General features: G+C 42.5%; 1 protein-coding gene across 1 annotated transcript; it reads right to left on the reverse strand.

Annotated features, from left to right (window-relative positions):
- ERCC3 (ERCC excision repair 3, TFIIH core complex helicase subunit) lies at window positions 1–27,206 on the reverse strand. Its single transcript, XM_016157092.2, has 15 exons — window positions 27,078–27,206; window positions 26,651–26,856; window positions 25,767–26,003; window positions 24,061–24,110; window positions 23,505–23,640; window positions 23,173–23,337; window positions 22,515–22,719; window positions 20,923–21,237; window positions 15,965–16,149; window positions 13,266–13,468; window positions 10,691–10,787; window positions 9,473–9,590; window positions 4,045–4,163; window positions 1,984–2,136; window positions 1–463 (listed from the first exon to the last, which is right to left on the reverse strand). The coding sequence occupies exons 1-15, from the start codon at window positions 27,103–27,105 to the stop codon at window positions 332–334; spliced, it is 2,349 nt and encodes a 782-aa protein (XP_016012578.1). The 5' UTR covers window positions 27,106–27,206; the 3' UTR covers window positions 1–331.

Raw genomic sequence — 27,206 nt, forward strand, 5'->3', positions numbered from 1 at the left:
TGAAGAGCAATTAAATGGTCCGTTTATTCAAGAGAACATTAAGATAAATACACCTCAAATATTAAAAACTTTTATATACAGGAATGACCACGCCCCAACAAGTTTGAAAAGACCAAAAAATATAGTGCCCCTAGTATTCTGAAACCCTACATGACCAATGAAGACAGAACTAAGTCCTTGATGCAGTTTCTTCAACACGGTCGAAAGATATTAAATTTATATCAGTTTGCCCAATGCTAGAGGAAAGAACATGGATGTGGAGATTATGCTGAAATCTCTTTTCCAGTGTTGGTCTGAGCACCCAGCCTTCAACTTTATGATGCCAAGGGCATCATTTCCGGAACCTCTTGAAAAGTGGGTGCACATGTTTGGTGGAAGCCTTGCTCCGTGCCGAATGGTACTCCATATACACAGTATCATCAGCCCCCGACATGGAGCTCATCGTGCCAAAGCGCCGGGATACCTGTGGAGGACCCAGTCTACTATTAGTTTCCAAGGGGAAAGACAGTCCTTTTATAATATCTGTAATAAGTTTTATAAAATTCAGAGTTAATAATTTTTATTATTTTTAAAATAACATTTATTAACCACTTATTATGTCTCAGGCAGGGTTCTAAGCAATACTTACATGTGTTACCTTATCTAATCCTCACAACCATTATAATCTCCATCTTACAGAAAAGGAAACTGAAGCAGAGAGGTTAAGTAACTTGTAAAGATCACACAGCTCTCAAAGAGATAGGGCTTGAACTCAGGTAATCTGGCTTCAGATTCCCTGGCTACCCTCTCTTAATGACAATTTCTGAAGAGACTTTTTTAACAATGAAGGAAGAAGTCCCTGAAAATTTCCTGAGACTCTAGGCCTTGAGTCAAGGGAAAAGCCAGGAAGCCTGGGCTTAAATCTTGGCTTTACAACTCATTGGGTGACTTGGGCAAATACTGAATGCTTGCACCTCAGTGAAGTCATATGTGAAATGGGAATAACATCTGCCTTGACATACATGGTGTGAACAGAATCCACTCAAGTCCAGGGTTTGACCAGAACCTGGCACACCACTCACACCACATTGCAACAAAGTATGCACATAGTCATTAAAGCAATGCCTTCGACAGCCTGACTGCAGGTGACCACTGTGAGGTGGGACTGACCAGACCTGACCTTAGGACATGGTCTGAAGCAGGAAGTTTCCCTGGGGCTTCCATGCAGAATGCCAGAGACAGAACTAGCCCCTAAACCCCAGGTCTGAGGGAGAAAGGTCTCAGGCTGCAGGAGGGGCAGCACCTCCCCAGGTGCCATTGTTTCTCTTCTTCCTTATTCCAGTCATTGCTCACCTTTCGGCTCTAATACCAATTTAGTTTCAAAAACACCTAACTAAACTATACTTCTCTCCTTGAAGGGCCTAATAACAATTCCCCATAATGATACTTTCATTAATTATACCATATTATATATGGCTGTCACACAGCAGGCATTCAATAAGTATTTGCAGAATAAATGAAAAGTTGAGTATTTTCAGAGAACTCTAAATTTTTCAAAATAAGTATTAAAACAACAATATGAGTTCATCGTCAGACCCATGTTACAGGCTTGAAGGCTCAGCTCGATGGCTGAGGACGAGGCAAGAAGTGACTTGTCACACTCCCTGCAGCCACCTATGAGAGCCTGGGGTCATGTTTGCCAACCTGGTCTCCAGCATCAAAACATTAACGAATACTTGCACCAGACTGCTATGTGAATGGAGCAGGAGACCGATTACAGCCACTGCAGGCTCAGCCACGTAAAACAGTATGTAGAGAAGAAAGGATACATACCAACCGGTTAACGTGTTGTTCTTATTATTATCTTCTCTACAAATTCCTGTGTTTTCCAAGCTTTTCAGAAAAATCACACAGGTGCACACACATACAAGACTGAGCATGTGTGTGTCTAAGAATTCAGTCCTTCAGGACAACTGACACCTAGAGCCCCACCCACTCACTCACCTGGCTGGATTTGGAGCCAAATTCTCCTGCCACCACCTCTTCCTCAGCATCCAAGTCAGTGGCTGCCAGAACTTTCTGTAAAAGCTGCTGTTGTTCTTCTTTCGTTGAAAATGACAACTCTTCCTCCTCCATGCCAGCAAGCTTTGTGATGACCTGCAAAGCCGAAACCAGCAGGAAATATGTCCCCTTGTTTTCTCTCCCTTGACCCTACCCCACCTTCCCCTGGTTCACTTGCTCTGGTCACTTCCCTCCCTTAGGCCCAGTGGAACAGGTAGCTAACAGTGGAGAGCTCCTTTGGGCAGTATGAAGACCAGCTACAGGAGATGCCTTCAATAGGAATATAATCAATGACTACAAGGCAAGAGAGGTTAAGAAAATTCCAGAGAAATCTGCCCAACACACAGCTGGTAAATGATCACTTACAGAAGATCAACAGGGATCTTGGTGATTTTGAAACATCCGCTCTGTTAGTTTTCCTATCTTGTAGGTCAAAGGACCAGAGACTAAAAGGCACAACCTGTTGCCCACCCCAAGAAGGGCCTTCAACCTCCTGGCTTGGACTCAGGGCTTCCAGCAGGAGGGAGCACTTACAAATAACAAAATGTCAAGAATGGATTTACGAGATGCTTTTCTAAAACACCAAGATGACAGCCTGATGAAGATTTGATTTTCATTTCTTTGGAGATAACATAAGGCCTACCTATGTCTGTAGAAAGCTTGGATTGATTACATAAGGGGGACTTTTTTCCCTCTAATTCTTCTAATTTTAATTAAAATTCCTAGAAGAAAAAACCTGGCCGAGCCCTTCTGGCAGCCACAGATCCAGAGTACGGATATGGGACACCTTTGCCTTGGTCTGGCCACCTCTCCACAGTCATGATTCTAGGAACTCTAACTTAGCTGCTCTCAGTGGCAGCACTAAAGGCAAGGGAGACAAAGGCAGCTCCAATCAACAAAGACAACTTTGTGCTCACATGACTTTAAGTCGAATGCACCCTTCAAAGAACCCAGAGCACTTCCTGACTTGATGCTTCCCCTACCCTAAGACTTGGAGGCATCAGGGGACATGAATGCTATCATCAACACGTCTTTTACCAACATATAAAAAGGCTATAAAAAGGCCACAGTGAGAATCCTTCAAAAACTGTCCCAAGAGTCCTGTTCTCTAGGACAGCATAGGAAGTCAGAAAAGTTTCACTGGCTCTGGCTAAAAGAAGCATCAGACAACCCCATCCTCTTGTCTAAGGCTAATAACAGAATACTCTCCAACTTGTAAAGACACAATCTAAAGTATCTAAAAAGGCAGCCCACAGTCTTTCTCAAATCAAGAACCTGGGAAACTGTATACATGAGTTCTAGTGTGGTCCTTTTAGTTCCCTGCTTCCAGTACCCTCCACCCACCCCCCACAAATAAAAACTCTTTGAGACACTAAATCCCAATATAATATTACTATTTGTGTCAGTAAGAAAAAAAGCAAAGGTCTCAGCCAGTAAAAGTTAGCCAAAGCTTTACTTAGAATTTCCCAAGTTATTCAAATATCTGACTTTGTAGTACAGTGGATGGTTGATGTCTGTGAGGCCCACCAAGGCCCAGGCTCGGCAGCTGACTACGAGAAGAGTTGTCCTAGCCACCCCGAGGGGGCAACCCCTGAGAAAGTAATCCAGTTCAGGTGCTCAGACTAACATAGTGAAGGCCACCATTCCTTGGCACATCGAGTCCTGCTAGGCTTGCACATTTTCTCATCAACATCTAACATTCTTTGCACAAGGCAACTGTAAAAAGTTAACAAGAAAGCCTCTTGCTTGAGAGGGCTCCACTCTTTGACTAGTCACTGTGGGAAGTTGGAGGCAGGAGACCCTGTATAATATTTTTCCCTCAAAGCTACCTAATATTCATGCAAAGACAAAGGGAGTCTGCAGCAGGGCCTCCAGTCCCCTAATGTTGTGTACCTGCCTAAGCTCTGTCCCATGATGGTGTTAATAGCGGCCCCACTTCTCCTGGTGGCTTGGGTATAAAAAAGGCTGTGGTCCTACTCTGACTTGAGACCAATGGATACATACCTTAAAGCTATAACCCTGATCTACCAAGAACCTCTGTCGCTTGGTTGAGTAAGCCATTTCCTGTGTGTCCTGGGACACCAACGAGTAGAAGAAGGCATTGTACTCCTCTGCAATCATCCCTGGGGAGAGGACAGGAGAAAAGACATTAGCTATGAGAATACCAGGTCCAGGGCTCAAAAGCAAGTAATACAGTGGAAGAATTTTGTTGTTAGGGGATAAGTCCCCTGACTTTGCATGGGAACTTCATCAAATTTAAAAACTTCTGTGCTTCAAAGGACCCTATCAAAAAATTGAAAAGACAACCCACAGGATAGGAGAAAATATTTACAGAGCATGTATCTGATAAGGGATTTGTATCTAGGTTATATAAAGAACCATTACAACTCAATAAAAAGCCTAATTACAAAAAAGGTAAGGATCTGAATAGACATTCCTCAAAAGATATGCAAATGGCCAATAAGCACTTGAAAGATGTCCAACATCGTTAGTCGTCAGGGAAATGTAAATCAAAACCATAACAAGATACTACCTGGCACACAATAGGATAGCTAGAATTTTAAAAAGACAGATAATTACAATTGTTGTCAAGGATGTGGAGAACTTTGAACTCTCATACATTGCTGGTGAGAATGTAAAATGATGCAACTACTTTGGAAACCATCTGGAAGTTTATTAAAATGTTATACACAGAGTTACTACATGACCCAACAATTCCACTCCTAGATATATATCCAAGAGAACTGAAAACAGATGTCCACACAAAATTTGCACATAAATTTCATAGCAGCATTATTCTAAGAGCCAAAAAGTAGAAACAATCCAAATATCCATTTACTAGCTCTATCAAATTTATTAGATGAATGGATAAATAAAATGTGGTGTCCATACAAAGGAATATTATTCAGCAATAAAGGATGAAGTTCTAATACATACTTCAGTATGGATAACCTTTTTGCAAACATTAAAAGTGAAAGAAGACAGTCACAGTTTAAATTATGATTCCATAGATATGAAATGTCCAGAATAGGCACATTAATAGAGACGAAAGGAGTTTAGTGGTTGCTTGGGGTTGGAGGTTGGGAGGTAAGGGGAAATGAGGAGTTACTGCTAATAGGTAAGAACTTCTTTTGAGGGTAATGAATATATATATATATATATATATATTGTGGCGATGATTACATAACTTTGGGAATATACTGAAAACCACTGAACTGTACACTTTAAATGGATCAACTGTGTAGTATGCGAATTATATCTCAACAAAACTGCTTAAAAAAACAGCTCATTGATAACCTTGTAAGAATTATCACAGAAACTAGGACAAAATATATTATAGCCTATAAAACCCAATCCTTCAGGAAAATCTGAATATTTTTGCTTCACAGTTCAAATGTCAGCAGGTTAAGTAAGTACCTGTGTACTGCTTCTGAATTTGTTTCCTAGTCTTGCTCAGAGATGCAAAAAGCCAAAAAATATCTTTTATCAAAGATTTTTGTCTTTTTTCTTTCAGTTTTGAGATAAAATTGCCATATAGACTGTGTAAGTTTAAGATACACAGCACAATTGACTTACATATATTGTGAAATGATTACCACAATAAGTTTAGTTAACATCCATCATTTTACACCAATACAAAAAAAAGAAAAAGATGTTTTTTTCCTTGTGATGATAATTTTTAGGAATTGAGCAACTTTCACATATATCATACAGCAGTGTTAATTAACTATGTTCAACTAAAAATAAAAGGCCAAAGTGAGAGAGGCAACAAGAATTTATGTGAAATCAAAAAGAACAGCTATTCGGGAAGCAGATTCAGGCAGAAGCACAAATAGCGTTCCGATTCGGAGCCAAAAGTGGGGAGTGTTTATGAGAAGGGAAAGGGGAACGATTACATCACTAGAAGGAAGGCATTTCTATTGGTGCAGATAAAGTAACAGTCATTCAAATTCTAAAGAATGTTTTTAATTTTCAGTCTGGTAGTCATAATATCTGCTTTTTCGGTACCTGCAAACAGTTCTTTGGGGACACAATGCTATATGGCCCAGTCCAAAAGTTATCTAGCCCTGTTTTACCTTTACAAAGGTTTGAGGCATAAACTGTACAAGGCAGTTCCTCTGCAATGGCAGCTCTGACTCCACTGTAAAGTAGCTCCATTTATTTATATATATACACACACACACACACACACACACACACGCACACACGCACACACGCGCACACACACACATACATATATATATATATTTTTTTACAACTTAGTCATCATGTTACTTATTTACCTTATAACTGGTAGTTTACCTTTTGAACACCTTTATCCAGTGCTCCCACTGCTAACCCCTGCCTTTGTTAACTATAAATGTAAACTTTTTCTATGAGTTTGGCTTTTGATTTTTTTTTTTTTTTTTTTAGATTTCACCTATAAGTAAAATCATATAGTATATGTCTTTCTTTGACTTACTTCACCCAGCATAATGCCCTCAAGGTCCACCCATGTTGTCACAAATGGCAGGATTTCCTTTGTTATGGCTGAACAGTATTCTATTGTATATATACCGCATTCTCTTTATACATTCACCTGTTGATGGGCAAGTAGATTGTTATCATGTCTTAGTTATTGTAAATAATGCTTCAATTAACATGAGGGTGGAGATATCTCTGACATAGTGACACCATTTCTGTCAGACACACACCCAGAAGTAGAATTGCTGGATGATACGGTAGTTCTATCTTTTTAAGGAATCTTCATACTCTTTTCCATAGTGGCTGTGCCAGTTTACAATCCCACCAACAGTGCACACATGAGTTGCCTTTTGTTCACACCCTTGCCACCATTTGTTACCTCTTGTCTTTTTCATAACAGGTGTGTGGTGATATCTCATTGTGATTTTGATTTGCATTTCTCTGATGATTAGTGATGTTGAGCATCTTTTCATAAAGTACCTATTGACCATTTGTATATCTTTGGAAAAATGTCCATTCAAGTCCTTTCTCCATTTTTTAACTGAATTTTTTTTTCTTTTTTTTTTTTTTGCTACTGAGCTATATGAAGGCTTCATGTAGTTTGGATGTTAACTCCTTATTAGATATATGATTTGCAAGTATTTTCCCCATTCCATAGATTACCTTTCCATCTCGTCAGTCATTACTTTTGCTGTGCAAAAGCTTTTCAGTTTGATGTAATCCCAACTTTTTTTTTTCTTGTTGCTTTAGATGACAGATCCAAAAAACCATTGCCAAGACCCATGTCAAGGAGCACTTTTCCATTTCCCTCTAGTTTTACGTTTTGTGGCCTTTCATTTAAGTCTTTAATCAATTTCAAGTTAATTTTGTGAATGGTGTGATATCAGAATCTAGTTTCATTTTTTACATGCAAATATCTAATTTTCCCAGCATCATTTATTGAAGAGTCTGTCTTTTCTCCATTGAGTATTCTTGACTCCCCTGTCAAATATTAGTTGACTATAAATGCTTGGGTTTCTTTCTGGTCTCTTGATTCTGTAACATTGGTCTATTTGTCTGTGTTTATGCCAGTACCACACTGTTTTGATTACTACAGCTTTACAACACAGCTGGAAATCATAAACTGTGATGCCTCCCACTTTGTTCTTCTCAGGAATGCTTTGGCTATTTGGGGTCTTCTGTGGTTCCATATACATTTTAGGATTATTATTTTCTACTTCTGTAAAAAAATGTCATTGGAGTCTTGATAGGGATTACACTTAATCTATAGATGGCTTTGAGTACTAGGGACATTTTAACAATAATAATTCTTCCAATCCATGTACATTGGATATCTTTCCTTTTACTTGTATTTGATTTCTTCATAAGTGTCTTACAGTTTTCAGTGTAGAGATTTTTTCACCTCCTTGGTTAAATTTATTCCTAAGGATTTTGTTTTGATGCTATTATAAATGGTTTTTGTATATTAACTTTTATATGCAACTTTACTGAATTTATTGATTAGATCTAACAGTTTTTGGGTGGAGTCTAGGGTTTTCTGTATATAAAATCATGCCATCTCCAAATAGACAATTTTACTTCTTCCTTTCCAATTTTATTGCCTTTTCTTGTCTGATGGCTTTCATTAGGACTTCCAGTTCTATGCTGGATAAAAGTGATGACAGTGGGCATCTCTGTCTTGCTCCCGATCCTAGAGAAAAAACTATCAACTTTTCACCACTACTAGTTTGCTAGCATCCCATTACTAGTATTTTATTGAGAATTTTTACATCTATATTCATCAGGAATATTGGCTTATAATTTTCTTCTCTGTAGTATCCTTTTCTGGCTTTGGTATCAGGGCAATACTGGCCTTGTAAAATGAGTCAGTATTTTAAAAGAACAAAATTCTAATCAAATTCAAAGGGGTTTTCAAATTATGTATTTTTTTTATAATAAAGAATAAGGAATAAGTAACGAATTACTTTCAAATATGCTAGTCAGATTATAGACATGTCAGTTTTTAAAAGCTACAATTTATCCAGCAGTCTACTACACTGTTAAGTAAGTCTCATTCCTCATAATAGTCCTATAAGTTAGGACTGCCACTCCTACTTCAGATGGGAAACCAAGGCTCAGAAAGGCAAATTACTTGCCTGAGATCTGATGCTCAATTCTAGGCTTGCTATTTCTAACTTGCCCTGTCTCCATTTTAAACACAATTAGCCTCTTCTTAAATAAATCTAAATAGAAAATGATTCCAACATATCATTTTCAAACATCCTAGCAGTCCAGATGCCTCCTAAGATAACTGAATTCTCTGAGGATAGGGCCTCTCTGTCCTTGTCTTAGGATCAGCCTGGTCTCAGGAGGATGTCATCTCTTAGCAGCAATATCAGTCCCTGCCATGCCCACAACTGGGGTCTGAGCCCTTTTGCTGTAGTTTACATGCAGAGAATCCACACCTCTTCCTTCCTCATTCACTGAGTTGGCAATGCCCCTGATGCAAGCTGCCACTCAGGGCACCACTCTTCACAGGCTATGAGGGAGGCATCCACCCTGTGGCTGCCCAAGCTGCTCCTACCAGACCTTTTCCTTACACCTAACCTGTGGTTCAAGAGACAGCTTCCAGCTCTTACACTTCCACTGGTGGCCCAGCTCTGCCTTCCCCCTTCTATGTCTATATCATTAAGCACTGCTGTCCTGGCTCCTCTTACTATCTACCAATACAAGTGCTCAGCTTAGAGGATATCCATGTGAGCTGCAGGCAGCTGTCATGGAAAACACTCACATATTCACTCCCAAAGCATGAGAAATAACAAGAACCAAGGAGACCTCAATTATTGCTTTGCTCCTTCAAAGTGTACTAAGCCTAGGAGCACAAGCTCACCATCATGAACGCACAGGCAGCTTAACTCTACCCTCTTCCTATCTAAGGCAGTTCAAAAGGAGAGACCTCTAGGAGCAGTAAGGGGAAGATCATTTTTACCTTTTTTGGCTCGGAGCACTCGCCCTAGTCTCTGGGCCTCCTGCCGCCGAGAACCCCCATGAGATGAGATCTGAATGAGAACATTTGCTTCTGGCAGATCAAATGATGTGTCACCCACCTACAGAAATGAAGCAGCTGTGTGTCTAGGAAGGTTTTTATATATAAGACGAAAGGGGAGGGGGGGATCTACTGACCTCAAATTTAAATAAGCTCATAAGCTCTATAGATAATTTAGAAAAACAATCACTACTATCCCCTTCTGTCTGTACCAGGGTCTTTTAGATGCGGGCAGGCCTCTAGGATCTAGTGGGACTTCTGAGAGCTGTCCTAAAGAAGCCATCAGGACCCACGGCTACCCATATGTCTCAGCCACAGTCCCAGTGCCAGCTGCTAGGGGCCTAAAGACAAGACGGCTCTATCAAGAGAGACTCTGTGAGTGATTCTTATTTTTTTTGCTACAGATATAGGGCTGCACAAAACCATCCACACTCTTAACTAGAGGCCATTGAGACCAGCAGCACATGTCGGACATGTGACCTGGTGGGGGATACTGCCTGCACTGGGCTGGATTCTGACTCATGGTAGCTGCCTCAGTGTGGGGGCTCCAGCCATCTAGGTTCCCTCACAGACATCAAAGTCTGGTACTAACAGAGACAGCCATGATCATTTTGTAGGTAAATCTCATTTCTTTTGGGCTTTGAGTCTATTGTAATCTGCATGACTATTTTAAACAGTTGGGCCAGAGCTTCTAACTGAAAATTAAGACTATGGCCAAGCTGGGCCTGCATGAGTTTGCACTATGCTTACATTCACCACCAGCCACCAAGGCATGCATACTAGGAGCCAGGGCAAAGGCTGCCATGACCTGGAGGAATCTCCAACTCCACAAAGAGAACTTCATCTAAATAAATGCCTGCTTCTGCCAGAGTAGGTAATAAACTTTTATTTTCCTTTTATAAAGAAAATACAACTTAAAATTCCTGCATCCCAAAAAAAGGAGGGAAAAACTTTATTGCAGCAAAAAGACTATATAAATTGTGCATAAGACATAAAACCCTAACTCTGCTTTTTCCACTACCCTGACACAGGACATGAGAAATGAAAACTGACACGTGACGCTCTTTCAACAAACACTAATTCACTCCCCAGAAACTATCCAGTGTCCCCCAGGCTCTGGGGGTGCTGGAACCTAACCACCACTCTACATGCCACACAAACCTTAGATATGAAGATGGTGTTGATTTTGGGGTTGTGCTTGAAATTCTGGAGAATCTGCATCCTTTCTCCCTGGGATGTAGGACCATAGATATAGGGTCTAGAGAAGAACAAAGTTGTATTAGAATTCCACAGAATCACTCAATTATCCTGAAAGCACATGAGAGGGAAAAGGAGCTCCTACAAAGTTCTCTCTTCCAGGAAGCTCCCTGTCACACAAGAATATCAAGAAGAAAGCCATACAAATGAGTGGCAATACACTTAACCTACTCCCTTCCCAAAACACACACACACACCCAATCCCTTCCCCACTGAGCTGAGGTTCAGTCACCATTCTCTTTGGGATTGCCTCTTCTACGTTTTCCTTTGTTTCTGGACTGTGCTCTTTCCTGTTTCAATGTCTCTAGATCTAAGCTTAGGGTCAATACTAAGAGAATTCCCTGAATTTCATGCAGCCCAATGGGAGTGGCAAAGGAAATATTGCTATTTGCAAACATAAGTTTGAATGCAACTGTTTCCTAATGACACAGGCATTCTCCAAGGAAGGAGTAGGAAAATGAGCTCCTTCCAGACTTTTCCCCACTGACCTCCTATAACACTAAGTTCAAAACCCCTCTATTTAATTGCAAGTTCTCTGCCAAAGGGCACAACCCTATCTAATGACCTCACTGGTCATCACTTCTTGGCACCTGGCAATGCCATTCCTCTGCCATTTGGAGAATGATCTGGTTTCTGTACCTTCCTAGGGGTCAGTAATAACAGTAATGATGATGATGACAACAATAAGGAAAGCCACCAGGTATACAGGTTCCACGCACACCAAACACTGAGCTGTGTACTATGTTAAAAAGAATCCATCTGCCCCTGCCACGAGTCCTCAGTTCATAAAAGGTAGGTTTCATTTTCCAATTTACATATGAAGAACTGAGGGGCAGAAATCTAAGGAACCTGAAATTAAGTGTGGATGTTCTACCATTTGCCATCCCAGGGCAGTGCCCATGGATGCCTCATAAAGCACAATTTCTGAACTTCCACACGGCACTTTCCAGAAATGTGCTACAAACTGGTAACAGGTATACCTGAGATAGCAAACCCCCTGCCTATGGGAAAGCTGGGCAGGGTGTGGAACAGCTGGATACCCCAAGCTAATGGCCTCTGGTCACCCCAACCACTGTAAGCCTGTTATAAGAGTGTTTAGGGCACCACACAAATCTTATTTTCTATGTGTGTCATACTGGGTTGGAAAACTCCATTCTTCAGAACAACCTGTCTCTCAATACATAGGTTTTTAGGTGGTTCTTTTTCTCCTCTTCCATCATTAGGAGAAACTACTCACATGATGGTGAACCCTCAGTTTCTGAAGGTTCCCCTATATAGGAAATGAAATGGAAGGGTAACCACCCTTCAAAAGAACACCTACCATTTGTTGAACATCTACTAGATGTCAGGCGCAAGACTCCTCTGAGCTGGGAGGTGATAAGTGCACTTGACAAAAAAGCAAGAAAAAGCTGAGAGAGGTAAACAACACTCCTGAGGTCACACAGCTAATAGGAGTTGCTAGGAGTCAGATTCGGCATGTCAGACTCCAAAGTTGATGTCCTGCCCACTACCTCATAAAACAAAGAGCACAACGGTCTCTCCTACAACATACTTTAGTGACACTTATTCCTTTTTTATTAAGGCCAGGATGAACCAACCAAAAGCTTAGAGACTACCTGTCCCGCATCAGTCCCAATCTGCTGAATGGAGCAATACCCAGGATCCACGAGATGATTTTAAAGCAAGAAAACAAGACAGACAAAAGGCCAGAGGTATACCCATACATAAAAAAAGTAAAAGTCATAATTATCTTTCCAGTGTCCATGAGCGAGCCATGACCTGTTGCCCTGCACTGTGCCAGAGAGGCTCAGATTCAACAGATTCAAATGAGTGTCCCTAACCAGGCAGATGTTCAAGAGGCTACAACCAAGGGACGAGCTTCAGGTGTTCAAATGCAGGTGTGGGAGCAGGACACCTGAGGAAGGCTCAGGAAGAATCTGGATGGAGTACTGAAATGGGGGAGGGGGGTGGTAGGAAGATGGCTATTAAATATCACATAGTAAATATATGCATTGTCTTCTCATCCCTCTGGAATTGACACTAATGTGACAAAGGCACTTGGGTAGGTTTGTGGGCTGGTGAGGACTCTTTCTCAATGCCAGGCCACACCAGGGGTGCTTTGCCTTCCTGGTCCCTGGTCCACACAGTCTGTCCTCATCTCCACCTGGGGTACTCACTTGTCCTAAAATTCCAAATGCCAACTTGTGCCCACCTTTAGAGCCCAGCTCCAAAGCAACATGACTCCAGTTCCTGCTTCCTGGGCTCAAGGTGACCAGGTTCCTTTTCTACATGCTCTAACCTCTGACTCTGACTACCTACTCCTCTATCTTGCCTGGTTCCTGGGACATGGGGCATAGAACCAGACTTTTAGATCTCAGGAAGTTCCTGAGAGCTGTGAGAAAATAACAGGCATCTTCTGCACTGTCACATGGGGAAGCAAAACTGGCTTTAGAGGCAACTCCGACTTTTCAATTCTTACTTGTTCAGTCGAATAGCATATTCCTTAAGGGCAAACACATTATCAGCAAAGACAATAATCTTGTCATTCCTCCTTTCATGAAACTTGATTAGAAACTGGCAAGCTCTGAATTTGTTGGGGTTCATGGTGTACAGCAAGATTCGTTTCTTGGTTTTGATTGCCACATACTCTCTGTAAAACTCCGGAGACATTGGGCACCAAACCTGTGATACAAGAATCATGGATCAGTTTGCAAGTTTAAACATCACCCAATTGGAACCTTTGATACAATTCATTTAGCAGAATTAACTTAAAAACAAATCAAAACAAAACCAACAATATGTGAATTATACCTCAATATAACTGTAAACACACACAAAAAAACAAAACCTAATACCTAATGTTTGTTGAACCAGAACACTCTTGCATGTTAATTAAATCACAAAAATTTTTAAATGTATCAATATCCAGGGAATTATCCAAGTGAGGGAAACCAGATTCCCACCACCACACAAAAGTCCACACACAGCCCTGTATGGAGAACTGCACACACACTTCCTAGCTATCTCATGAGTGAACCTAGCAATGACATCCTAGCAATGAACACAAAACCTAGCACTCAGATCTTGGTTTGTAAATTACATTCTCTACTGAAAGGGCTCCATGGAGAAATGGCTGGTTCCAGAGCCAGAGCAGAGCAAGTACCAGATCAGTCAGAAATATCTTGCTGGGCCAGAAGACAAGGAAGTGCTTAAAGAATGATAAGAACATGTCAAATGGACATGAAGTCACCTTGAAGGTAGTCCCGTTTGTCACATTTGAGACAACCTTAACATGCAAATAAGAATTACAGTAACACTTCTGAGGGCCTCTTGTGTGCTAGGCCCTGTGGCTGGGCAGCTGACAAGCTAAAGCAAGTGCAGGGAAATACACTGAAGTGCGTGAGTTTTAAAAGTCTTAAGGCTGTGTATAAATTACAACAATTCTCTGGGAGCTTTGCACTGGCACAGGCCACAAAGCCTACACTGACAGACTGAGTTTTTGTTGTGAACAGTGCCACTTCTATGTGATCGACACAGACCATTTCTTCATGCTGCCACCACCGTAGAATTAGCAGCCATAGCTATATGCCAAACTCTGTGCTGAGCTCAAATCATTAAGTTCTGCTGTTAATGTTCTCTGGTTCCCTCTGGGTCATATCCTGTTATGACTCCAATAGGGTTCTACTTCTTTATAACCAAAGCAATTCTTCTTTCACAGTAAAAATTTTAAAATCCTGCATTTCACAGAATATGAAATACAAGTAGCCAATAAACACATAAAAATATACTCAATGTCATTAGTACAGAGGAAAACACAAATTAAGAACATAAAGGAATACTATTTCACACTTATAGGTTAGCAAAAATTAAAAGAAAACAATTCAATATTATTAGGTACTGAAGGAGATGTGGAGCAACCTTACTCGCCCTTGATAAGTGTTAATTGGTACAATCACTTCAGAAATATTCTAAAACTGGATTGTGGGGATAGTTGCACAACTCTTTATATTTATTAAAATCACAAGCTATAAATCATGGTAAGCAGGCAAATGTTACGGAACATAAACTAAATTTCAATAAAGCTATTAAAAAGCAGCTTAGCAACCCAAATATCTGTCAACATTATAGAAGATTTTACTTTTACTGCAGTGTAATATTCTATTACATAGTGAATTGTGGTGTACATGTATAATGGAATACTACAGAGCAATTCAAAGGAATCAAATAAGCTACGTTTATCATCAAAAAATGCATTATGCAAGGAATAAAAATACTGCACAAAAGACAGAAGTCATACAACATATATAATGTTTCTATTTACGTATACATTAAGATTAAAAAAAAAGCAAAGCAAAACAACATATGTTTAGGGAACTAGAAGAGAATGACAACCCTAAGCTCCAAGAGCAGTTACCCCAGAGGGGAAATGGAGGTACAGCTACAGGCAACGCTGTCTCATGAGATGGATGGCGATTACAAAGACACAAATAAAGGGTCAGGAAGCAACAGAGCAAGTCTACCTACACATGGTCCTCACCTTACCTTTATCCAACAGGCCCCTTTCCATCCTTTCAAAACAAAGGCTGCCCTATTCTAACCACTGAGGGACAGTGCTTTCAAGGTGCCAGAAAAGATTTCTGTTATTGTTCCTTCTGAGAAGACTTACCTTTGAACATGTATTTTCAACACATACTTGTACAGATATTCATTATAGAACAATAGCAGTAAAATATGTTCTTAGAAATAAAATGATCAAGGCCACAGGTGCCTTCTGGGAACACTGAAACCAACAGGCTTTGGCACAGGGGATGGCCTGGATGACTGTCCATGCAGGACCATCCAAGAATCTCTCAGAAGTGAAGGTAAGTAGGAACCCCCTGAAGTGCTCACTCCCAGAAAGGAAGAGGAGCGTGGACTTTGGAGCCGAGCCAACCTGGATTCGCATCCTCACTTTATCATTTATTATGTGCCCCTGGATGGTGATTTTTATATCACACATCTGTGAAGTGGCAGAATACCACCCACCTCGCAGGGGACTGAGGGTACTACATGAGGTGGCAGCACTTTGCTCAGGTCCTGATCTAGGTATCTGCCCATGAGGAATCAACCTGATGATTTCCTCTAAACCATGAGAAGAGCCTCTAGCTGAGAGGCCTGTGCAAGAAAGAGGACAGCTACCTCAGCACACTGGACTTTGGCGATATAGCCGTTGTTCTGCAGCTCCATCCAGTTGGCTTCGTAGAGCTTGGGCCCAATCAGAAAATTTAAGTCAACAATTTTGTCATCTTCCCGGACGAGGGTTGCAGTCAAACCCAGCTTGCAGTGGGCCTGCACGATGGTGAGCACCCGTCGGAACATCTTGGCTGGGGAAACAATTGGCAAGTCACACTGTCACTTTTTTAAATGCTCAAGTACCACACAAGACATTGTGACTTAACACTGGCTCGTGACGCTACATGGGCTAACCCTCCAGGTTTCTGGATCATAGAAACCTGGCTCTAGACAAGAAGGACCACTCAGGAATATATAACCATCACTGCTAGACCTCTTCAAAAGAAGGATGAAAAAGAGAACAAAAGGGAGAAACAATCTGCAGGAAGCTCCAAGTGAATGAATCCAGTATTCTCTTCACAACAGCTGAACTGTCAGCAGGAGCATCAATGGCAATTTGAAACATGAGCTACAACATGTCATTGAGCTCTGAATTATACAAGGGATTTGTTCACCCTAAAACTTATACCTAGATTACCAAGAAGATGGTTGGTCATTTTCTCCACACTTCTCCAATTAGGTTCACTCTGGTTAACAAGCAACTTCCTCTGAATGTTATAATGTTAACTTTCCTTTAACCATTATGATTCTTTCTGATTTATCAAATTAAATAAATACATAAAAAATATGAGATAATTCATTTTAAAAGACTCGATTTATGGGTTTCCATTGGCTTGCCTTTTAAAAATTCTAATAATCGACACTCGAACAACACACGTTTGAACTGTGTGGGTCCATAAGGGATGACCATATTTTAGATCCAAGGTTGGAAATTCACACATGCAGAGGACCAACTTATACAACGATTTTTGATTCATGGGGATCAGCACTCCTAACCCCCAAGTTGCTCAAGGGTCAACTGTACTCTGAAGGAAAGTGAAAATGTTTGAGTAGGCTTATCTTACAATACAATTATGATAAGGTTAATGACAACGGCAATAACAATCTGATGAACAAGAAGTCAGATCACACTGAAATACAAACCAAAAACATAAAAACAGTGAAATAAGGGCTGTCTAATCCCAAGTAAATAGCCAGGTGTTACAGTTTCACACACTGAGGCCTAACACAGTTTTCACACACACTCGGAAAACACACAAACAAAAAAAGTGTCAAGGTTACTTCCAAGGACTGTGCCAGCTCTACAAAAGGGTAGCCAAGGACCTCAGAACAGGTTCTCCACATCGGAAGGACATGGTAGCCACAGCACTGGAGACACCAACCTAACATGTGCAGGCAGCAATGGAGATGGCCCAGGGATTATCAACCCCAGGGAAGCACGAGTTTGACTCTGCCTAAGCACTACAGCCAGAAACAAGCCCACCCAGGAAATCTGCCCTGCAAATCAGTAATGTCACTTACATTCTCTTACAGCCATGATGGCTATCACAGGGAAAGAACCCACATACAATGAAGTGCATGGCTCGATAACCAGGTAATCTGGTACATACCTGTGGAACCACCCAGGTCAAGATCTGAGTGTTCTTAGCACCCAGAAGTCTCTCCTCTGACCCCTCCTGTCAATACCAGCACTCTCCCTCAACGTACCACAAATCTGACTTCAGTCATCGGCAAGGACATGTGCTTCCTTTTTGAACTTTATGTAAACTGAATCACAATATGTATTTTGTGTGTGAGGCCTGTTTCACTGAACATTGTGTCACAGTTGTCATTTGACATTTATTTGTGACTGACTGTCCCTTCTACTTGTCTCCAGTGCCAATCACAGTGCCTGCTACCTAAAAGGTTCTCAATAAATATTTGTTAAAATAAAATTAGCACGGTGCCTCTCATGCAGTAGGCAATTAATATATGCAAGTACTGTAATAAGAATCCATCATTAATATAATGACCTAACAGGGCTCCTTCTTGGAAGATGTGTAAACATGTTAGGTTGGTGTCTCCAGTGCTGTGGCTACCATGTCCTTCCGATGTGGAGAACCTGTTCTGAGCAATCTTTAAGTCTCAAAGATTTATCATTCTACCTATTCCAACATGGTAAATGTGTTGAACAGTCAAGAAACTTACTCTGATTTGCTAGAATTCCCTTATTTAATTAACATTTGCTCTCTGGCCTAATGAGCAAGGCCAGGCCATATAGCTTACAAGGCTAAACTCAAAATCCTTTAGAGTTGTTTGGTTTCACTCTTCTGTCCAACCAGAGACAAAGCAACCCAGTGAACCACAGGAGAGAGACAGACACAGATGGCAAGTATGAACTATGTGGAACACTCCCCCATAACCTCATCATCAGATAACCAATCCCAAACCTGGCTGCCAACCTCTGGGGCTTGAAACCTAGGACTCAGGTTAAAGAGACTCATCCATACATACTCCATGTATACTTGGGCAAAAAGCCTTCCTAAGCTTCAAACACAGACATTATAATTTTCTATATCAACTTCCAATCCAATCAGACCTAATATTGCCCCCTTCCCAAATTTTTTTCTTTTTAGTTTACTTTTTAAATTACCACACAGTAAAACTGACCATATTCGGGGGCGGGGGGATTGATTCTATAAATTTGAACATGTGTAGATTTGAGTAACCACCACAATCAGGATACAGACCAATCCATCACCCCAAAAGCCTCCCTCGTGCTCTCCCTTTATAGTCACACCCCTCCACCCCCACCCCACCTATGGCACAAACTGATCTGTCCCCATCACTACAGTTTTGTCTTTTCAAGAACATCCTATCAAAGGCATCACAGACTATGCAGTCTTTGAGATGGGCCAATTCACTCAGCATGCTGCCTCTGAGATGTGGCCAGGTTGTTGCATGCAGCAAACAGTCTGTCTATCCTTTTTCACTGCTCAGTAGTGTTCCAGTAGACAGATGCACCACTTTGTCTCTCTAGTCACCCACTGACACACATGTTGGTTTTGAAGATTATGACTAGGGCTGGAATAAACATCCACGTACAGGTTTTTGTGTGAACCTACAGTTTTACTTCTCTAGGATGAACACCCAGAGGTGGGACTGCTGGGTGATAAGGTAATTTTCTAATAAACTGCTGAACTGCCAGAGCAACTGCATATTTTATACATCCTCTTGCAATGTATGGGAGTTCTAGTTGCTCTGTACTCTGTCAGTAGTGTGTATTGTCAATATTTTTTATTTTAGTACTCGAATGGATGTGTACTGGCATCTCATCATGGTTTTAATTTGCATTTCTCTGCTAACATCTTTTCATGCTCATTGGCAACTGTACATTCTCTTTGGTCAAATGTCTATTCATATCTTTTGCCTATTTTCTAATATTTTTTGCCATTCCCTGAATGTCTAACGGGCAATCAAATTAACATGGTTAAAGCCTAACTGCTGATCATCACTCTCCAAACCTGCTCCTTCTACAATATTCTCCACCTCAATTTTAATGTCCACTCCATTCTTCCAAGTGCCCAAGCCAAAAACCTTAGTCATCCTTGATTTCTCTTTCTCTCAGCTCCCACATCTGACCTGTCAGCTTAACCTTCAAAACATATCCAGAACTAAATTACCTTTATTCTTACTAGGTCAAGCCTCTTGTTGGGATTCCACAAACTAACCCATTTAGCTGCTTCTACCATTGCTTCTTTCGATCTATTCTCAGAATGGCAGCCAGGGTGATAGTTTTCTAGCATTAAGTCAGAATGTCACTTCTGCTCAAATCCCACAAATGGCTTCCTATCCACTCAGAGTACAAGCTTTACCATGACCTACAAAGTTCTGTAGGATTTACCCCAACACACTACTCTGCTCTCTCCTCTCCAACCTTGGCTCTGACCACTCTCCTCTCTGTTTCCCACTAGCCGCAGTGCCACCTTGCTGTTGTCAAGCCATGCCCAGCACTTTCCTGCGTCAGGACGTACACTTGTTCCTTCCACCTGACAGACCCCTCATTCTACCTGGCTTGCTATGAAGATCTAGATATCTTCAGACACCCAGAGGTGCTAGAAGAGCACTCATTACATATCCCCCAAAAACCAGATGCTAGAGCCATTCTGACAATCTTTTGAATACTCCATCGCAAATGCCTCCAATTTCATTTCATTCAGAGGATCTGTGATTGACATTTCATTTATCATGGCCCCTCCTTAATTTGTTTTATCAAAAAAGGTTTACCTGGAATACTATTCGGCAATAAAATAAACACACACACTGTCAGTACATGTTACAACATGGATAAACCATTATGTGAAGTGAAAGAAGCCAGCCAGAAGAACATATATGATTCTGTGTTTCCATAAAAGGCAAAGCTATAGGGCTAGTAAGCAATTTGGTGGCTGCCTGGGGCTACGGATGCACACAGTGATAATGAGTGTGAAGAAGTTGTTCTAAAAGCGGATCACGGTGATAGCTGCACAACTTCATAAATTCACTAAAAATCTTGAATTGTATACTTACAATGGGTGAATTTCACAGTATATAAATTATATCAACGTTGCTGTTTTTGAAAAAGGATTGCCTTCAATACTAGGAGAAGGGCGTCTGTGACATATTAAGGATCAATACTATAGCCTTCAAATAAAACAACACTATTGCAAGGACTTTTCAGGGTTCCTAGTCATTTTCACAGGGCCATAAAAAAATACAAGTTATGGGTAAGCTGAACTACAACAATAATATGGAAAAAGAAAAAAACATCATTTTCTAAAGGACTGCTCTAGGCCAGTGGTTAAGAAGGCAGTGAATGTGTACACCCATCCACCACCCTCCTCACTCCTGCCACGCCCATGCTTAAGACTTATTTGAAAGCTTCACCCAGCAAGTCTTTCTAACAAGACAGATGTACTACATGGCAGTCCCTCCCTTAACCCAACCATTAGAAATCAATTTTTGTCCATCCAATGAGTGGGTAGCTCAGCTCTCATCCTACTTACCTGGTATGGTGTGTACCTCGTCCAGAATCATGAGGCCCCACTCCTGAGTTTTGAGCCACTCCATGACTCGCTCAGCCTCCCAGGACCTTTTGGTGGTGTGGCCCAGCATGGAGTAGGTGCTAATGGCAATGGAGCAGCCTATGGGTTTGTCCTTGGCATCAGAGGTGAAGCGGCAAATCTGGCTGTCGTCAATGGTGGACCACATCTTGAACTGGGCTTTCCACTGTTCCACAGACACAGCTGAGTTGCCCAGAACCAGACAGCGTTTTCTGATAGTGCATGCAGCTGTCACACCAACCAGGGACTTCCCAGCACCTATGAGAAACCAAAACATAATCCTACCCAAGGCCAGGTTGAAATGAAGGGCAGAGACAGACAGACTACTCATTAGCACATGAATCTAGGAAAATTATTTATACAAATCCTCACAGCTGACATTGCGATGCACTTACTGTTTTCTTCTTTATAAAAAGGAGACATGCCCACTTTACACACAAATGTAAGAATTAAAAGAAACAAGTGTCGGGCCCTACTATAGTATTTTACATGCATCTTGTTTAAATGCTGAAATCTCAAAACAAACCAGAAATCAGAGACAATCCTATTATTGCCATTTTAAACATGGGAAAACTAAAGCCGAGACACAATTTGCCCAAAGCCATGGGTAAGTGGTGCTGCTGGGGTACAGTGTGCCCAGTACACAGACTGCACAAAGGAAGGACTCAGTAAAAGACAGCTGTTATGATTACACAACGAACTGAGCCGAGAAGTCAGAAATGCAGTAAGTGTGTACACTCATGGCAAAGACAGAGAAGGTGAAATTCCAGGAGCTTTTGCATTTACTACCACGCACCATTTGAAGATTAAGATAAAAATCAAGCTATTCCTTTAAACAGCAATTCTTCCTTTACCAGGAACATGCATCAAAATCACTCAAAGAGCTTTAAAAAAAAAAAGAAAACAGAAAGGAAAACCTGAAGGAACAGGCCCCTCCCCTGGAGAGTCTGCCTCAAGTCTGGGACGGGGCCAGTGGGTGAGTCTGTTTTGACTGCTGGCCATGAACCTAGGCCAGGAGCTGACATGACTTAGGACAAATCATATCAGACAGGTGCCAAGAGGGTTGTTACTGCCCTTCTATGGATGTGTACACTGTAACAAGCAATCCAGGAATAAGCCATGTTTCTATGCTGGGGATCTTCCAGAGACAAATCTCTTCAGACAGACTGCAAAGAACAAGACCCTAACCCCAGTAGGCAAAATAACACCCTCCCCCACATCACCATCTCACCCCTCACGCTGCTCGGTTTTTTGTTTTTTTCACTGCCCAAGATTCTACACATTGCTTAGGTGATTTGCTAACCGTCTGTCTCCACCTCACCAGAATGAGCTTGAGGTCAGAAGTGTTATTTTATCCACCATTATATGATCAGTGCAGAGGTCAGAGCCCTGCACACAGCCAGCACTCAAATATTTGTCAAGTCATGAATTAGGGAGTCATCTAAGCTTGGCTGCTCCCTGACCAAGTACGATTTAGAGAAAGGCGCAGAGAGAGCAAGAAGCAGCCTGGACATCTTCATTCAGGTGTCACTTACCACAAGGAAGAACAATGACCCCTGAACGTGCACGCCCATTCCCAAACATCTTTCGCAAGCTCTTCTCCTGATAAGGCCTAAGAACAGCTGTGGGTTTCAGGCCAATGTTGATATTAGGGTTAACAGAATCATTCCAGAAGTCATACTCTGCCAACAGAGGGTACTCCAGGTGGATGCATCGTTTCTGGAGTTCCTCAATCATCTCCTGGGAAGTGAGCACAAAGGTTTTACAATCTTGTTAACTGCAAAGCATGCTCATAAAAAGCACATATTCCAAGGGGCCTAACAGTCAAAAGAACAACTGTTTACCTAGACTTTTGCGATTTCAGATCTTGCTTGATCTAACAGCTGGATTAAAGCACAGAAAAACAATCCAAATTAAGGACACAGACAAAATTAAGTCTAATCAGCCAGCAAAAATGCCCTCAGGCACTGTTTCTCATGCCCCTTCAGGAACTAGTGAAGGTTGACCCACAAGCATGAGGAATGAGACACTCAGCTCTAACTCCATTAATAAAATGGAGTTAGACACCAAAAAAGAGAAAGCAGTTTAGGAATAGATGAGCACTCCTTCCTCTCACACAGACAGGGCTGGACAAGCTCCTGACACCAGTTTAGACAAGGAACCATGGAAGGGAAGGGGTGTACATTCACTAACCTGCTTGACTTCAAAAGATACTGTCTGTGTCTCTTCTTTTTCTTCCTCATCTTTGTCCATTTGTTCATAAAAGTTATATAGGTCCATGGGGATGTCAGATTTACCCTGTGGATCTGTCACCTGGGAAGTGGAAGGTCCACCACTGCCTTCGGCAGACTTAGCAATCTGTAAGAGAAAGAAAGGGTCTGGATTTGCACACAACATTTCACCCCACTGTGACCAAGCAAGTGCCGAAGTGGTAAGAAAAGTGCAAGGTCACTAGGCTGTAAATGCTGGACGAGGAGCACCTGCACTGTAACTCTAAATGCTCCCACCCCTAGGAGCCCACTTACAGCAGATCTGCTAGTGAAAGTCTCGGTGATGAGCTCAGTTGCCTCTCCCTCAGGGTTCCTCAGGCGGCATTCCCGAATCACTGGATCCTGGAGAAGATGCTGGATGACATCAGGGTGGGAGCTCTCAACAAAGTACCTACAAGATTAGAGAGAGGAGGTTTCTACTGACCAGTACACCATCTTCAGAATGTTCCATTGCTCAATTAGATGGTCTAGAAACAGTGCCCTCAACCCTCTCTCTTCTTACACTCCCATAACACTTTACAAAATCTGAGCTATGAGTACTACTGGTCATGATGTAATACATGAGGGTTGTGGGCAGTCCTACTTTGAAGACAAATAAGCAGGGGTCTAAGCACCAGCTCCACTGCTACAGGAGACATAGTGACCAGTGAACAAATTTCCAGTTTTGGCCCCATCATTCTGCTTATTCCATTTATCACCTTACTCGGGGGAGTAGGTGCTAGTGCAGAACAGTCCACAAGTGTTAGCTTCTTAACACCTGGTGTATAGAGGGTGAAAGTGCCTTGCATGGGCCCATCACAAAATCCCTTACCTGTTGTGCTTCAGGACCAGCTTGACTTTTCCATAACTGACAGTACACAACTGCAAGAAGTGACAACAAATCAAACAAGCAAAATTAACAATATGCAGCTCATTCAGAACAAATTTGCTACTGGGCATGTCCTACCACCTACCAACCAAGTGAAGTGTTCATGTAATTGTATGAAAACCCAATGTACAATAAGGGGTCAGACCTGACTAAATTGAGCTTTTCCTACTATCATCTTCTTTTTGAGAACGAATCCTTCTTCTTGCCTGGCTAATTCTGATGCACATTTCTTAATAAAACACTGCTTAAAATCTTTATTTTCCCTTTCCTTTTCTTCCCATTCCCACAGGCCCCCTCCTAATCCACAGGTTCATCCTGCCACACCAGTATTACTCCAGCTCCCAGCACGAAGCTGGCCAGAGTATGTGTTCAGAAATTGTTTGCTGCATAAATTAAATGCAAGCCTCTTGGCCTCCACACCAATGTCCCTATTTCCCAACCAGCAAGTAAGCTTCTTGATGGTAGAGAGCACAGTGTGTATCCTTCTCAGGTTCCCAACAGCCTGTAGGATGGCATGCAGCAGAGGCTGTGTAGTAGCCATGAAACACTGCCACTCAGATCCAGGTCTGCTGCCTGCCTCCACTGCTATCCTTCTGAATCTACCGCTGCACTGCACCAACACCCACATTCCTGCAGGCAGATCCCAGCCAAGACTGAGCACAGCAGGGTACTGATGTGGGCTCATCCCAGCAAGGTGCTTCCCCTTCTCCTTGGGCAACCTTCCACATCACAGTAAGAGAACTCCCCAGGGCTCCACCAGCTTCGCTGAGATTAAATGAATTACTGTACTGGATGCCTGTGGCACTCATCTTCTGCCATTCCAGATTTAGGAGTCTGAATCCAACTCCCTTTAGATCAGCAGGGGGCAACAAAAACCACAGTCCGTCTCTTCTGAAAGGCATTCACCTATCTTTCAAAACAAACCCAAGCATGTTCAACTGCTCTTCACATGGAAGCCTACTCATGTCAACATCTGAAGTTTTTTTTTTACTTTCCCTAATGGAAATTATTAACTATTGTCTTGGTCAGGTATTCAGCCTTAGATGGAGTTTACCATCTGTATTAGTCTACTTGGGCTGCCAGATGGTGGTTTAATAACAGAAAATTATTTCTAGAAGTCCACAATCAAGGTGCCAGTGATTCAGTTTCTAGTGAAGGCTCTCCTCCTGGCTTGTAGAGGGCTATTTTCTCACTGCGGTCACATGGCCTTTTTTCATGTACATGCAAAGAGAGAGAAAGCAAGCACACAAGTCTTCTAGTGTCTTTTCTCATAAGTACACTAATCCTGTTGGATCAGGAGCCAACTCTTATGACCTCATTTAACCTTGATTACTTCTTTTCTCCAAATATAACACATTAGGGGTTAGGGCTTCAAGAATATTGGAGGGGACACAATTTAGTCCATAATACCACTCACTTTGGGCTGCATTTCCATATAATTCTGATCAGAATGGGCCTGAATTACTGCTAAGAGCAGCTCATGGGAAGTGTAGCCTGAGCAAGAACACAATGCTGGATCCACAGGAGTAGCACCTGAGGTAGATCTGAATAGTATTTTCATAACTGCCACAGTTAATAATGTGTAGCACCTGTCCCCACTACTACTACATTAACAAGGAGGGCCAAAAGAGCCTCGGCCCCCCACTTGCCTTGATAAACTGAATAAGTCCATCCGGGACTCCCGTCTTGCTGAGCTTCCTGAGGTACTCAGTGATGTCACTGGTTTGCAGCCCAACGCTGACAGCTGCATACAGGGAGTAGGCAGTCAGTTTGTACTCATGCACATGGGTTGGTCGGCACACTGGCTCTGCAATAGCCACCAGGAAGTCCTGAGCATATTTGTACAGTGGAGAGAAGGCTTCTAAGAAAATGTGGCCATCAGGAGCCTGAGGAACACCAAACAGACAACAAACAAGGAAACTAATGAGTTGCAGACTATCGGACTCTTTCTCATATTATTATCTATTAAGGATAAGCTGCCTGAAAAGTGAGCTATCCAACACCAGAGGGATTTTCGTAAGCACTCCTTCAGCCAATTGTGCGGCCTACTACTTTAATCAGATACAAGAAGTGGAGAGAACAGAAGTTTCCAAAGTCAGCCACAGCTTCCCACTATCCTTCACAGGTAAAGCCACCGGACTGGCTGTCCTTTCGACTAGATTTCAAATGAATGTAGGACATTAATTATTTCGAGTTGAGCAAAACAATGTTTAGTGTGTCTTCCATTACTTTTTAAAAATAGGGAATTAAAATGTTACATAATAAATGTCATTTATGCAGTAGATAAAAGTATTCCCAAAACTGTGGTAGGGCTGGAAAGAAAGGGGAATTAAAAGGAGGGGAGGGGTCAGAGATGCAGGAAGCCCCAGCCCTTACGCACAGGCGTGCAGCCTTCTCACCCCTACCTAGAGCTGTGCAAACCGCGAGCGTGAGCGCTCTCAGCCGCAAGCAGCTCCAACAGGTAGCCGCCAGCATTTCTGCTCTGGCTCCACGAAGCCCGGTTGGGCCCCGCCCGGGCTGGGGGTGTGCTTACCACCCAGAGGGGCCTGGAGGCGTGGTCGTCCTTCAGCGGCATCTGCAGCCGGTAGTCCTTGGCTCCGTACTCGTCCAGTCTGGTGCTGGATTCGTCCACCTGCTTCCCTGCCGCGGAGGGAACCGCCTCCTGGGAGTCGTTGCCAGGGGCGTCATCTTCCTCTTCTTCCTCATCCTCGTAGTGCCGCTTCCTGGACTTCTTCTTATCTGCAGAGACGCACACGGAAGTGAGCAGGGCCAGAGCCCACGCTTCCGGGAGCCTGGCCACAGCCACGTCCCGTCTCTCAGGCCCACCCGGCCCAAAGGGCGAGGATCGCCGCGGGCCCGAGGGGTTGACATTAGCTGCCACCGCGCGCCCGAAGCGACCCGGATGGGGCGACGGACACGGCAAGTGCAGGCGGCTCGAACGCGCCCACGCCATCTCTCACCGCGGTCTGCCCGGTCCCTTTTGCCCATGGCGCCGACCGCAGCCGACTGCCTTCCTCCTGCCGCGGCTGTCGCTTTCAGCGGCGATTTCGATTCACCCCGGAAGGTTTCCGGCGACCGCACAGGAAGTC

Source organism: Rousettus aegyptiacus, unplaced genomic scaffold (assembly GCF_014176215.1).
Source record: "Rousettus aegyptiacus isolate mRouAeg1 unplaced genomic scaffold, mRouAeg1.p scaffold_m13_p_2, whole genome shotgun sequence".
In the NCBI taxonomy this organism is placed as follows: domain Eukaryota; kingdom Metazoa; phylum Chordata; class Mammalia; order Chiroptera; family Pteropodidae; genus Rousettus; species Rousettus aegyptiacus.

Bases quoted from the DNA above. Each gene is read 5' to 3' on its own strand.
- ERCC3 (XM_016157092.2), bottom strand. From the start codon at position 27,105: ATGGGCAAAAGGGACCGGGCAGACCGCG. The intron at 23,338-23,504 runs GTAAGTGGGCTC...TTTCTCTTACAG, and splicing joins CTTTCACTAGCAGATCTGCT to ATTGCTAAGTCTGCCGAAGG. The intron at 10,788-13,265 runs GTAAGAATTGAA...GTTCTTCTCTAG, and splicing joins TATGCTATTCGACTGAACAA to ACCCTATATCTATGGTCCTA.